Source organism: Cydia strobilella, chromosome 20, assembly GCF_947568885.1.
Source record: "Cydia strobilella chromosome 20, ilCydStro3.1, whole genome shotgun sequence".
Taxonomy (NCBI): Eukaryota; Metazoa; Arthropoda; class Insecta; order Lepidoptera; family Tortricidae; genus Cydia; species Cydia strobilella.
Window position 1 is genome coordinate 10,105,336 of NC_086060.1, and position 13,718 is coordinate 10,119,053.

Sequence of the window (13,718 nt, forward strand, 5' to 3'; positions counted from 1 at the left end):
CTGGTAAGTTATTTTTCACATCACCAATTCGAAAAAGGGCTTTTTCTTCCCTGCTAGGAGGGATCAAAGCGGCACTTTTCTTCCCTGCTAGGAGGGATCAAAGTAACACTTTTCTGTTCTAGAACACATCATCATTCGCTTGCCCTTGTCCCATTCACTTGGGGTCGGCGCAGCATGTCTTTTTCTTCCATACATCTCTGTCACCCGTCATCTCATCATTCACTTGCGTTAGTTTCATATCATCTTTCACACAGTCCATCCACCTTTTCCTCGGTTTTCCTCTCCTCGTACTTCCCTCCACATTCATTCTTAATACCTTTCTCGTCATATGACTTTCATCCCTCCGCATCACATGCCCGTACCATGCTAGGCGATTTGCCCTTACTTTTTCTGTTATGGGTGCAACTTTCAGGCTTCCTCTTATATACTCATTCCTTATCCTATCCATTCTCGTCACGCCACACATCCACCTTAACATTCTCATCTCCGCTACATGCAATCTCTTTTCATCCGTCATCTTTAGGGCCCAACACTCTGATCCATACATGACGACAGGTCTTATGATCTGTTCTAGAACACAATTTTTACATTTATTTAACATTATTTTTTTAGCTTAAATAATAGTTTTAAACATTATAATTACCTCATAGATGATGTGAAAAACAATATTTGTCACATGGTAGCTAAATTATTTCCATCTTGGGCGTAACACACTTGAATCCCTCACTACGCTCAGGATTCTACTTTAGAATCCCTCGCTACTCTCGGGATTCTATTATAGAATACTTCGCTTCGTTTAAGATTCAATTGTACGCCGTAAATATGTCATTTTGCTCCCTTGTGAAACAATCTACTATTCAGTCGTTACAGTGTCGCATAATAATTCGGCGTGACTTTTCAAGGCAAAAGGTACCTTATGGCGGTTGGCGCTTAGGTCGCATAGCACCACGATAGTATTGGAGCGACGTTAATACCAGCGTACTCACATATCTAGAATCTTTATGGAAATATATCATATTATCATATTTATATGGAGACTTCAAACCTTGGTTGGAAATTTTTGTTTAGAATAAGTACATGTATTTTGTCGTCAATACAATGTAAAGGGAAATTGAAGTTTTTATATTGAATTGCTACACTTTTCTAATCAATGCTATGAAAAAATTAACACGGGAAATAGAATGTTTGCAAGAGCGACTGGTAAAATCCTTACTAAATACTTGGCTCGTTAGAAATAACTGTTCCAAATTTTAGGTATCTACGTCATACGGTCTCTGAGAAAAACGTATTTTAACCGATGTTCCCATAAAAGCTCCGTCAACAAAGTTTTGTACGTTCTATAAATCACGAAAACATGTCTATTTTTTTCAGGTTTTTTTTTAGGCCCATTTCTCGACCGATATTAGACTAATATTACTAGTCCACGAACCGTCAAATCATACGTTTTCTATGACAACACTAATAATATTAGACTAATATCGTTCGTGAAATGGGCCCGAGACGTAACGTCTACGTCTACGACGTAAATACTAGGCAACGTAGATACAGGTTAATATTTTTTTATGTTACAGTTGACGAATTCGTGGGTAGAAAGAAACGTAAAGGAGGAGGTGGGGGTGGTGGAGGTCATGACGACGGCAAGAAGAAGATGATGATGATGGCGATGATGTGTATGAAGATGAAAATGATGATGGTAAGATAGGTCCCAATTCAGTTAATTACAATATATTGCTAGCATAGTCCCCATTACGATATACATCAATATCATCTAAAATGATAAATAAAAAGGTTAAAACAGTTTACAGTGTCAACAGAAAATAAAAACTGAGAAGTTAAAACTTCAACAATTTTTAGGGTTTCGTAGGACCACCTAGAAACCATAGGTTCAAGGTCGGTCCAGAGATATACTTACCTTATGCCATGTCATTGTTATATGCAAAGTTTCGTTACAATCCAACACTTACTTAGTACTATTATATAGGTAATTTGTGATAAAACATCAAAACGCTAAATAACTGTCTATTCTCTGCAAGGCCATATAGTTTTGAAACACCATTGTTTTTGATGATGTTTTCTTCCAGATGATTCCGGCAATGATGGGTATGATGGGGATGATGTCATTCAAGGGCATGATGTTCAGCATGATGACCTTTATGATGTCAAAGGCGAGTATCGATTTACTTATAAGTTATTCTCAAAGGTCTTTGTTTTTAAACATCTCGTGAAGAGCCTGCTTTTTAGTCACACAAAACTATAAGTACCTGCTTGGCCTCTGACACAAGAGAGCGCCACTGCAATATTCTGCGCCACTTCAGGCCAGTTGGGTATTCCAAGGGCAGACAGGTCTTTTAGGGCTTCGTCACTCCAGCGGTATCTGGGACCCTAGACAGACGTTTTCCGCCCGAACCGATTTGCTATGACTGACAATTTTTTTATTGATTGGTTGACTTCTATACAATGCAGAGGCATTAACTTCGCCGATTTATTACAGAATTGAATTTAATTGAACAACATGTCAGACACATGTCTATTGTCCATATCAGTGGTTACTTGTATAGTAACAGTGCAAATAATAGTCTTAAAATAATGGCAAGTTTAATGCTTTATTTTAGTACGTAATAACGATGAAATTTGTTTTTTTTTTTTCAGATGATGTTATTAATGAAAATTTTAGAAAAGAAAGGGGGCGGCGGTGGTGGGGGAGGAGGCGGCGGCGGTGGTGACGTAAGACGCTATAGATTATAGTTTTTTTAAACATTAAATAATAATTTTACGTACTTGTACCGTTACACAACGAAAGCCGCAGAAGTATTTGACATGATCTTATAACATCATATCATCATCATATCAGCCCTTTATCGCCCACTGCTGAGCATAGGGCTCTCTTCTATTACGCCACTTGTCCCGGTCTAGAGCTAAATCGATCTTATTTGTGGAGCCATAAGCATATCATGTCACATATTTTTACAGCCTTCGAAGAGTAACATTATTGCGGTTGACTGTACAAACAGCTTAATTAAAATAAAACTATTTATTATATTTTAAACATCGAAGCGCTGGTGGCCTAGCGGTAAGAGCTTCCGACTTTCAATCCGGAGTTCGCGGGTTCAAATCCCGGCTCGTACCAATGAGTTTTTCGGAACTTATGTACGAAATATAATTTGATATTTACCAGTTGCTTTTCGGTGAGGGAAAACATCGTGAGGAAACCGGACTAATCCCAATAAGGCCTAGTTTCCCCTCTGGGTTGGAAGGTCAGATGGCAGTCGCTTTCGTAAAAACAACGCCTACGTCAATTCTTGGGATTAGTTGTAAAGAGGACCCCAGGCTCCCATGAGCCGTGGCAAAATGTCGGGATAACGCGAGGAAGCCCGATGGAATCCCTGCGGTTGTGCTGAAGATGTGTGCTCCCGAGTTGGCACCGGTCTTAACGCGTCTTTTTCGGCTCTCTTACTCTTCCGGCGTAGTCCCGACCTCGTGGAAGTCAGCTTTGGTGCACCCGATCCCTAAAAAAGGCGACCGCTCAAATCCATCCAACTACAGGCCAATAGCTATAACCTCCCTTTTCTCGAAGATAATGGAGTCCATTATCAACTGCCAGCTCCTTCGGTACCTAGAGGACCACCAGTTGCTTAGTGACCGACAATACGGTTTCCGTAGAGGCCGCTCGGCTGGTGATCTCCTAGTCTACCTGACACATCGTTGGGCACAGGCAATCGAGACAAAGGGTGAAGCATTGGCTGTTAGTTTGGATATAGCGAAGGCCTTCGATCGCGTCTGGCACAAAGCACTTCTTTCGAAGCTACCATCTTATGGGCTTCCCGAGAGATTATGTGTATGGGTCAGTAGCTTTCTAGCAGACAGAAGCATAAAGGTCGTAGTTGACGGCGAATGCTCAGACTCCATGTCTGTGAATGCTGGTGTACCCCAAGGCTGTGTGCTATCACCCACGCTATTCCTTCTGCATATCAATGACATGCTGCAAATCAGCGGAATTCATTGTTATGCTGATGATAGTACGGGTGATGCCTCTTACACCGGCCGCACCAATATCTCTCGGGAAAACGTCATCGAGAGCCGGAACAAACTTGTGTCTGAAATTGAGACTTCCCTAAAAGAAATCTCTGAATGGGGTCGACTAAACTTAGTCCGTTTTAACCCTGCCAAGACACAGGTTTGCGCGTTTACCGCAAAAAAGTTAGAGTTTGTCGTACCACCTCGTTTTGAGAGCACTCCCCTGACTGCCGCAGCCAGTATCGGAATCCTCGGCGTCGACATTTCGAGTGAAGTCCAGTTCCGCGGCCATTTAGAGGGTAAGGCCAAATTAGCCTCAAAAAAGCTCGGTGTGCTCAACAGATCGAGACAGTATTTCACGCCGGCCCACCGCCTACAGCTGTATAAAGCGCAGGTTCGCCCACACATGGAATACTGTTCTCATCTATGGGCAGGGGCACCCCAATACCAGCTTCTCCCTCTGGACCGCATCCAGCGAAGAGCGACTCGAATTGTCGACTGCCAGCGTACTTCGGAACGGCTTGACTCCTTGGCGCTGCGTAGAGATGTGGCCTCGCTCTGCATTTTCTATCGCGTGTATAACGGGGAGTGCTCCGAGGAATTGTTCGGATTAATCCCTGCAGCTTCTTTTCGCCATCGCCCTACGCGAAAACATTACCATCCTCACCACTTAGATGGTTGGCAGTCCTCAACTGTGCGTTTCTCTAGAAACTTCCTGCCTCGCACAGCTAAACTGTGGAATGAACTGTCGCCTGCGGTATTTCCGGACCGATATGACCTTCAAACCTTCAAGAAAAGAGCGTATTCCCATCTTAAAGGCCGGCAACGCACTTACAACCCCTCTGGTGTTGCGGGTGTCCATGGGCGGCGGTAATCGCTTTCCATCAGGTGATCCGTCTGCTCGTTTGCCTCCTATTTCATAAAAAAAAAAAAAAAAAGAGGAAGAAGATCATATTTTAAACATATTTCCTTATAAGACCATAAAGCTTTTTAATGACCAGTATTTGCAGGTAATTCGTAGGTTCTCTAAGCTAGTAGATAGTTACTTATATGAGGTACTTAGTCGGTCTATAGATAGTCAGATATAAAGCTAATATAAATATAGTACCTATAGTATAACAACCTGCTTATCTTTATTATTTATAATTATATGCACAGAATTTCTTGTAACGCCTGCAAATATTCATGAGCAATGTTCCTAAACAGAAATTAAGTGAAGACTTTATTATTTTAAGGGCTTGTTTCACAATGTCCAAGTAAAGTATTGGATAGCTAATTAACAAATAAATTAACTGCCAGATAAAATTTCCTACAAAAAAAGCACCTGATCCAGCAGATAAAGCTTATTTGGAGATTGTGAAACGCCAACGATGACTTTATTCGTCAGATAAGTGGCAAGTAGCTTATTCAGGACATTGTGAATAAACAGGCCCTTATTTAAGAAGGAGTTCAAAATCTCAGCGCTTGTTCCTGTAGTAATTTTGTATTAATTAAAAAAAATTGACTTCTAAAATGTCATTTGCAGGAGGCGATAGGCTTTTAGATTAGATACGATCATGGAATTTGAGTTCTTTGCCACTTCATACCTTGTCACAGTGATAATATCCCAATATTACTGCAATGCTATGCCGCCAGAGTGCAGCACTAGTGCACATACTAAACCATAGAGTAACTTATTAGATTATTTTAAACCGGGTCACTCACGTATTATTAAGTCGAATAGCTCGAATAAATTGGACCGAAACATGTCGAGCTATTCGACTTAATAATACGTGAGTGACCCGGTTTAAAATAATCTAATATGTTTGAGTCTCACGGGAGTTTCATAGAGTAACTTATACATACTAAATGCCTTAAACAGTTTTTTGTCAAGTTTTTACTATGACATTGATGGCCTACCGCGAAACGCGAAAAACTAAATTTCGTTATCTGCCTCTCTATCTATCGAACGGGCAAGAGTGATAAAGGCAGAAACCGAACTTTAGATTTTCTTGTTTTGAGATAGGCCCTGTGATTGTGCTTGTGAAGCGTACGTAATATTCCCTATAATGTCAGATATTCACAACAATTCTCAATGTGACAAGGTACGAAGTGATGCAGAAAACAATTTTCTGTTCTGCCTTTTTGTCGAAGTTTTATTGTCAGAATTTCACTTGCCAACCAACTTTTCGCAGATGATTTAATTTGACAACCAACATTCGGCAAATTTCCATTATCATTTTAACGTATTAACTTGGTAGAATTATTGTTTCATTTCATTTATTTAGCATATATAAGCATTACAGTGTTATACCAAAGCGCTTACATACTAATCACAAGTAGTAGTAGTAGTAGTTTATGTTATGAAATACAACATTTGAGATTCAATTGGGTAAATATTTATTAATATAATTTGACAGTCAAGTTAGGACAAGGTAACCTAAACTTGCGACCAAATAAAGTATTTGTGGTAATTAGACTTACAAACATACAGTTGCTAACTGTTAGATTTGGAAATCATACGAATTATTGTGTTGAGTTGCAACTTCATTATTCGACAAAAGCAAAATGAAATTAATAAATGCTAAATAATTTTCGGCAATGACTTAAAAAACCTAATTCTGTTAACTTTACAATTACTTTTCCTTGATTAGATTTTTATCAAAAAACCGGCCAAGTGCGAGTCGGACTCGCGTTCCAAGGGTTCCGTACATTACACAATTTAAACAATGTATTTTTTATGTAAAACGTGAGTGAAATGTTTAAAAAAAACCCGTAGGGGTCGGATCAAAAAGTAAGTAATTAAGTCCGACACACGCTTGACTGCATTCCTAATAGGTTTTCCTGTAAGCTATAGGTAAAGATCTATTTTGTGTATTTTTTTCAAAATTTTAGACGTAGTAGTAGTTTCGGAGATAAAGGGGGGGAAATGGTCATTTTTTGCCTATTTTCTTGAATAACTTCTAAACTCTTTATCCTAAAATTATAAAAAAAAAAATATTTTCACCTCAGCAGCTCGAACAAGCCTACTTTCCTCACTCCAGTGAGTGAAACAAAGTAGCTTTTTAAATTAGTGAAGGCCATGAACTGCCAATTCATACTTTTATTACTTTTTTTTCTGTGTATTATTCTGTGTAATTCGAAATACATTTTAACCTTTAATATATTCTCACTACTGAGGTGAAAAATTATGTGTGCAACACGAGAGCAAAGTTATTTTACATCTCGTGCATAAACACTCGCAAGAAAAACCAACTTTCCTCTCTTGTTGCACAAATAACTATTAAGACCCTCACAATGAGTTCTTTCATTTGACATGTAACACGATATAGTTTGAAAAACTTTATTTTTTAATTTTCTCATTAACCTCCGAAAGTGGACCCCATGTTTATAATTCATTTGTTTACGCTACATGTCCGTCTTTGGGTCACAAACTTACATTGTATACCAAATTTCAACAGTGACAGACGGACAGACAGACAGACGCACGAGTGATCCTATAAGGGTTCCGTTTTTTCCTTTTGAGGTACGGAACCCTAAAAACAACTAAACATCGCTAGGGAATATAGAGATGCATGTGCAAAGATATTTATCAAATATTACTTTCCCAGGGTTGGGCGGCAGGAGGCGGTGGCGGCGGAGCTTGGATGCCAGCAGGTATTATACCAGTCTAACACAATATACACAAGTCTCTAATAGCTATAGAATAAAAGTTCCAATTTGACCAGGTGGACAAGACTACGGCGGCGGTGGCGGCGGCGGTTACGATGCAAACGGACAATGGCAAAGCAGATCCATCATCGAAAACGAAAAAAACGAACCTATAATATCTTACGTCACGCCTGTAATCAGATATAATAACAATGCAAATGTAAATAAACCGTATTTTACGATTAAAAATTTAAACGACGAGGTTATTAAAGCAAATATTCAATCAAGAGAAAGAAGAGACATTGTATATGGCTTCGAAAACAAACAACAAAAGAATAAGGAAACAATAATATCATACTCTTCGCCTGAAAATCATCAAAACGACCAGTTTATAAATGCAAAAGAGAAATCAATTAAAACAAGAGCGCCTAACGACGTGTCGCAAAGCCAAGAGATCACAGAAAATGCGGAACTTCAACCCAACGAACCTCTTTTAGAGAATAATAATAAAGCAGAGGGAAAGAAATATTCAACTCTACATAATATTAACGATGAAATTTTAAACTTGAATAGTGGACCAAGGAAAAGAAGAACACGGGATAACTTGCAAAGTCAGTCTACTATGAAAAACGTAGAAAAAGAAACCAACGATCCAATCATATCATACATTACACCATTAGTAAGATATAACTCTAACGGAAAACCGTATTCAATAATAAAGAACCTAAACAACGAAGTTATCAAAAGAAATGTCAAATCAAGGGAGAAGAGAGGAATAATAGATGTCTTACAAAATACTTACCAGTACTGGATTAATCAAGTTCTTGGGTCACGATATAAAAACAAAATCAACTATCCAAAATACAAAATTGTAAATGGAGTGAAGTATGTTTACTATCCTTTAAAATATATTCAGAAAGCTAAGAAGCCTAAAGTTTTAACTGATGGTAAGCCAGAAGAAGTTAAAACAATAATAACGGCTGAGGATTTCAATAAAGGGGAAATAGTAGAAGGGCCAGTTGAAAGTAGAATGCATACGAAGAAGCTTACAAAAATGAAAGACAATGTAAGCGAGACGCTAGATGATAATCCGTGGGAATGACTATATTATTTGGTGAAGTTTTATGTATTGGAAAACATAGTTGAACCGGACTTCAGAGCGTTTATATTTATGTAAACAAATATAATTATTTTGAGATAAATACCTACTTGTGAACAAGACAAGAGCGCGTAGATACTATTGTATGTTTCTGTACAACTTAGTTACATAGTTACTATAACGTTGATATCTATCTATTATTTCGTTTATTAGCATAATACGAGTCAATTAAATTGATAAGCCTCAACATTTGTTTCAATTATGACTTTGATTACAGCGCCATCTTTCGTATACGTGACTTTATTATCTCACTAGAGATAATAACTGTCAGGTATCTCACTACGTTCAACGATGGTTCAAGATTGAATGAAACAGCATTATTTAACTTTCATTTCATTCTAGCAGCTTCATGATGAAACAATATTATTTTATTTCAGTGCTCCTCCTTCCATCCTCAATTCTAGTATGATAATTTCAAACAGTGTTACATATCCGATATGGTCTAGTGGCTAGGATACCTGGCTCTCACCCAGGAGGCTCGGGTTCGATTCCCGGTATCGGAATAGCTTTTTGTTTTTTATTTACTATTTCTGAGGCTCAGACAAAAAGTAAAATGTAGACAAAAAATATTGCGGAAGGTAAGTACGTTTTACGTCAAAAACTAACTATCATTGTTGGTTTGAAACTATAATGTACTTTCCTTTCAATCGTTAATCGTTATCGTTGAGATGATTTTAACAAGATAACAAACGTAAACTCAAGTTTGCTAAATTTCAATTTAAATTTCGAATACCAATAAGTGGTCGAAAATTGGTTACTACCACTATAGTTTGTCAAAGGACTGTCTCATTTCAAACATAGACAGAGACTCATACTATCTTTGTCTTACACTAGTACTAGCACCCCATAGAAAAGGATGAGTATAGTTTTTATTGTTCTTATTTACTGCCAATTTGGTTTGACCAACTATACAAACATAACAAGTTTGATTAATTGTAATTTTAATTGTTTTTATGTATTGTATTTGACATATATTTCTGACCATATTATATTAATTGAATAAAGTATTAATGAAGTTAAATAAAAACTTGAAAGTTCCTAAGATCACTTACTTTATCCATTTTGTCTACGTTATAAATGCAAGCATCACGTCATCGAGTAACATTGATTTATGATTAAAAATTTTTTTTTGATGGAACTACCCAAATGATACGAAATAAATTCCCATTCGATGAATGATACGAAATAATTTCCATATGGAAAAAATGAGTAGAATCTCAAGTAAAGCCCTTCTGAAAACACAGAAACGCACAGAAATTCACTATTTCTTATTTACAATACAACTAACAAATCTAAAATTTTAAAACACGACCGAAGGGAGTTTTTTAAATCGAAACGAGTTGCGAATTACCCATTCGCGCGTGTATCGTACAACGTTTTACAGTAGGTACATATGGCCCTTTAAATTTTCAACCTAGTTACGTACTGTGCTTATTATAGCACAGGGTGTTGTAATATACCACCAGATGTACTGTAATAGTACACATTACGATACAAGTGCGAAAAATAGGAAATTCGCAACGAGCGACCGAAGGAAGTGTTTTAAGTCGGCACGAGTTGCGAATTACCTATACGCACATGTATCGTACAACGTTTTACAGTGCCTCTTTAAATTTTCGACAGTTGCATAATGAGCTTATTACGTGAGATTATTGATTTTACGATTTCTTAGTTAATCATGAGTTTACAAACCTGCTCGCTATTAAAAGCTAGTTTTGAAGCGATTTGCATTCGTTGGGCGTCAGGCGCTATAATTTATTCTTTTACAGGCGTATTCTGATATTAATAACAGGTTATGTTATCTGGCTTAGTTATGGATATGATTTATCAGTGTCATCATCAAAATTTTTTAAATCATGGCTTCAGTCCAGTGGGACCATTTCGCCAGTATCAAGGTCTTACGCAGCGTCTTACGTAAGCAAACTCGCGAACGCGAAGCGAAGCGGCGCAGCGCGGCGCGGCGGGCCGACGGCGTTCGCGTTCGCACTTCTATAGGTATCAAAAACAGAGGATTGTTTCACCCCGCGCCGCATCGCTTCGCTTCGCCTTCGCGTGTTGTTCGCCTACGTAGTACGCTGCGTTAGAAGACTTAGAAGCTTTAAATACGACTAAAATTTTACGTTTAGTACAAGACAGTGTATGGTGATTTTATTATCTCCTCTAAAGCCACAGAAATATATCATATATCATTATATCATATATATGATATATCATATATCATTATATCATATATATGATATATCATATATCATTATATCATATATATCATATATATTACATCATTATATCATATATCATATATATCATTCATCATCATCATCATCATAATATTATAAATGCGAAAGTCTGTCCGTCTGTCTGTCTGTGTGTTACCTCTTCACGCTTAAACCGCTAAACTGATTTAGTTGAAATTTGGTATACAGATAGTTTGATTCCCGGGGAAGGACATAGGATACATTTTATCCCAGAAGTCACCCCTGAAGGGGGTGAAAAGGGGGGTGGAAATTTGTATGGGGAATCAATAACCGCTCAACCGATTTAAATGAAACTTGGTATGGGGATGGTTTGAGCTGTGGGAAATGATATAAAATAACTTTTATCCCCGAAATCATCCCTTAAGGGTGTAAAAAATGGGATGGAAATGTATAGTGTGGACCAATTTGGGGGTGAAAAAAGGATGGATTAAAAAGCAGATTTGTTTAAGGATTAAGATACCCAAATTACTAATTCCACGCAGACGAAGTCGCGGGCAAAAGCTAGTATATCATATTTCTGTGTGTAAAGCGATAGCTGGACTTTACAAGAAACACGTGGGCTACCGGCCGTAGACTCCAAAATTGTAGTTAAACGCGCTTCAAGATTAATTCTCAATTCACTGCACACTACCACATTAGTTTACTGTATAAATAGGCTATCGATATTACACTTTAAACAACAAAGGAACTAATCACGAGGCTAACTATCAAGATGGCGCTCGAATCGGAAGTCCCCTCTGTCAGTGTCAAATGTGACATTTCTTCAACCTGAATCGTCACTTTTGACACTGACAGATTATATTTGGCTACCTTCCGACTGCATTATCAGATCAGCTCCATGTTGCCATATTATTGCATTGTCATCGGAAATACGGATACATATTAAAAACGGGTCACTCAGGTATTTTAAGTCGAAAACACTCGACATGTTTCACTCCGAGGAGCGTCATCAGGAGCTTGCGTCGACGGTGACGGACCGGCGCAGACTGCGGGCCGCAGCCCTCCGCGCCCGATGACTCGGCGCTCCTGATGACGCTCCTCGGTACGGAGTGAAACATATCGAGTGTTTTCGACTTAAAATACGCGAGTGACCCGTTTTTAATATGTTTAATATGTCTGTGTCTCACGGAAGTTTTGTTATTAAAATTGAATCAAATATCAGGAAGTAGTTTCAAAAAGTTACAAAATCTAAAGCAAACGTATGTAAGAGAACCGTACTACGGGAACCACAGGAATCGTAAATAATCACTACAATTTATATTTTAAGTACTTGATGATTTATTCTGCAACACTTAGAAGTGCTTAGAAGCTATTTTTATCAGCGACCAGTAAGTAATGAATAGATATGAATTGAACAAAGACAACCAATGTTGCCAGCCAGATAAAACATTTTTATAATGATCTACATTTTACATTAATCTTTGCATGTTAACTTTATTGTAAATATTTCTAAGTTATTTATACAAATTAAGTCTAATATTTAAATAGATTAAAGTATATATTCAACTAAACTTGTACAATCATAATCCATGAATATTAAAAGCAATTAATCACTAAACTCAAATGATTTTCAATTATACCCTCAACTGTCAATCATGAAATTGAATGTTTACATTGTTCGTTACCCACCATTAGCTAACACGTACAAATAACTTCAACAATTTATAAATACCATCGCAAGATGAAATTACCACTATTACCAGTGAATGTTACATACAAAGAGGGACGTCACATCTTACTTGGAACCATCTTGGATCTCGAAAACACAAACAAGATGCTTTGTAATGTTCAGACACCAACAAATCTTGGATTTTATCTGTATAAGTGTTGCCACCTGCAGTTAAAATTATCCCGTATTTTTTTATAGGTCAAATTTTACACATATCGATTTATTTAGTTCACAAGTAAGCTCAATAAGATTTAAAACTTTCGCGGTTTAAACACATATTAAATCACATTTAGAAACGGGTCTATCGCGAATTTATTTTGTTACCTTTATTTACCGCCGTTTCGACACAGGTTTCACCCGCGATTCGCCCGATAGACCCGTTTCTAAATGTGATTTAATAAGCTCAATAAGGCTTGTGTAGTGGGTACTAGACGACAATAAATAATATATCACTGCATGTAAGTATCACTATATAGTATCAAAGATAGATATAACTCCGTAATAGATAGATACAGTCTAAGCAAAAAACGTGCCTCGAGAATAAAGAAAATTTGATTCTCGTTCAGAGGGCCCTACTAGTTTTGGCCTACTGTCGTATAGATGGCGTTGACGGTTTCGTTTGTTATTTAACAATTTTAACGCATATCAGTGAAAGAACATGGGTCAAAATCATAAAATAATTAATTTTATAAATCTTCATTTTTAGTTTTAAAGTGTGTCGACAGATAGCAGTGAATTTACTGGGGTTACAAAATTTACTATGACAGTACCGCTCTAGTATAAGTTACTCTATGATAGTATAAAACAAAGTCGCTTTCCGCTGTCTATGTCCGTCCCTAATGTCCTTATGTATGCTTAGATCTTTAAAACTACGCAACGGATTTTGATACTTTTTTTGTTAATAGATAGAGTGATTCAAGAGGAAGGTTTAATTTGTAAAGGTTTTGTGTAAATTTGTTGAACTACCCGTGCGAAACCGTGCGTACATAAA

At 37.4% G+C, this 13,718-nt stretch overlaps 1 protein-coding gene and 1 non-coding gene across 2 annotated transcripts; both read left to right on the forward strand.

The window, feature by feature from the left end:
- The first annotated feature begins 1,489 nt into the window (after positions 1–1,489).
- LOC134750790 (keratin, type II cytoskeletal 1b-like) lies at positions 1,490–8,863 on the forward strand. The gene is made up of 5 exons (XM_063686034.1): positions 1,490–1,693; positions 2,082–2,165; positions 2,650–2,724; positions 7,605–7,650; positions 7,722–8,863. The coding sequence occupies exons 1-5, from the start codon at positions 1,490–1,492 to the stop codon at positions 8,744–8,746; spliced, it is 1,434 nt and encodes a 477-aa protein (XP_063542104.1). The 3' UTR covers positions 8,747–8,863.
- A 371-nt stretch (positions 8,864–9,234) lies between these two features.
- Trnae-cuc (transfer RNA glutamic acid (anticodon CUC)) lies at positions 9,235–9,306 on the forward strand. The gene has a single exon. It is a non-coding gene; the product is annotated as a tRNA-Glu (tRNA).
- Positions 9,307–13,718: the final 4,412 nt, after the last annotated feature.

Coding starts and splice junctions, on each gene's coding strand:
- LOC134750790 (XM_063686034.1), top strand. CDS start 1,490: ATGGGCCCGAGACGTAACGTCTACGTCTACGACGTAAATACTAGGCAA. Junction 1,694..2,081: donor TGAAGATGAAAATGATGATG/GTAAGATAGGTC, acceptor GTTTTCTTCCAG/ATGATTCCGGCAATGATGGG. Junction 2,725..7,604: donor GAGGCGGCGGCGGTGGTGAC/GTAAGACGCTAT, acceptor TTACTTTCCCAG/GGTTGGGCGGCAGGAGGCGG.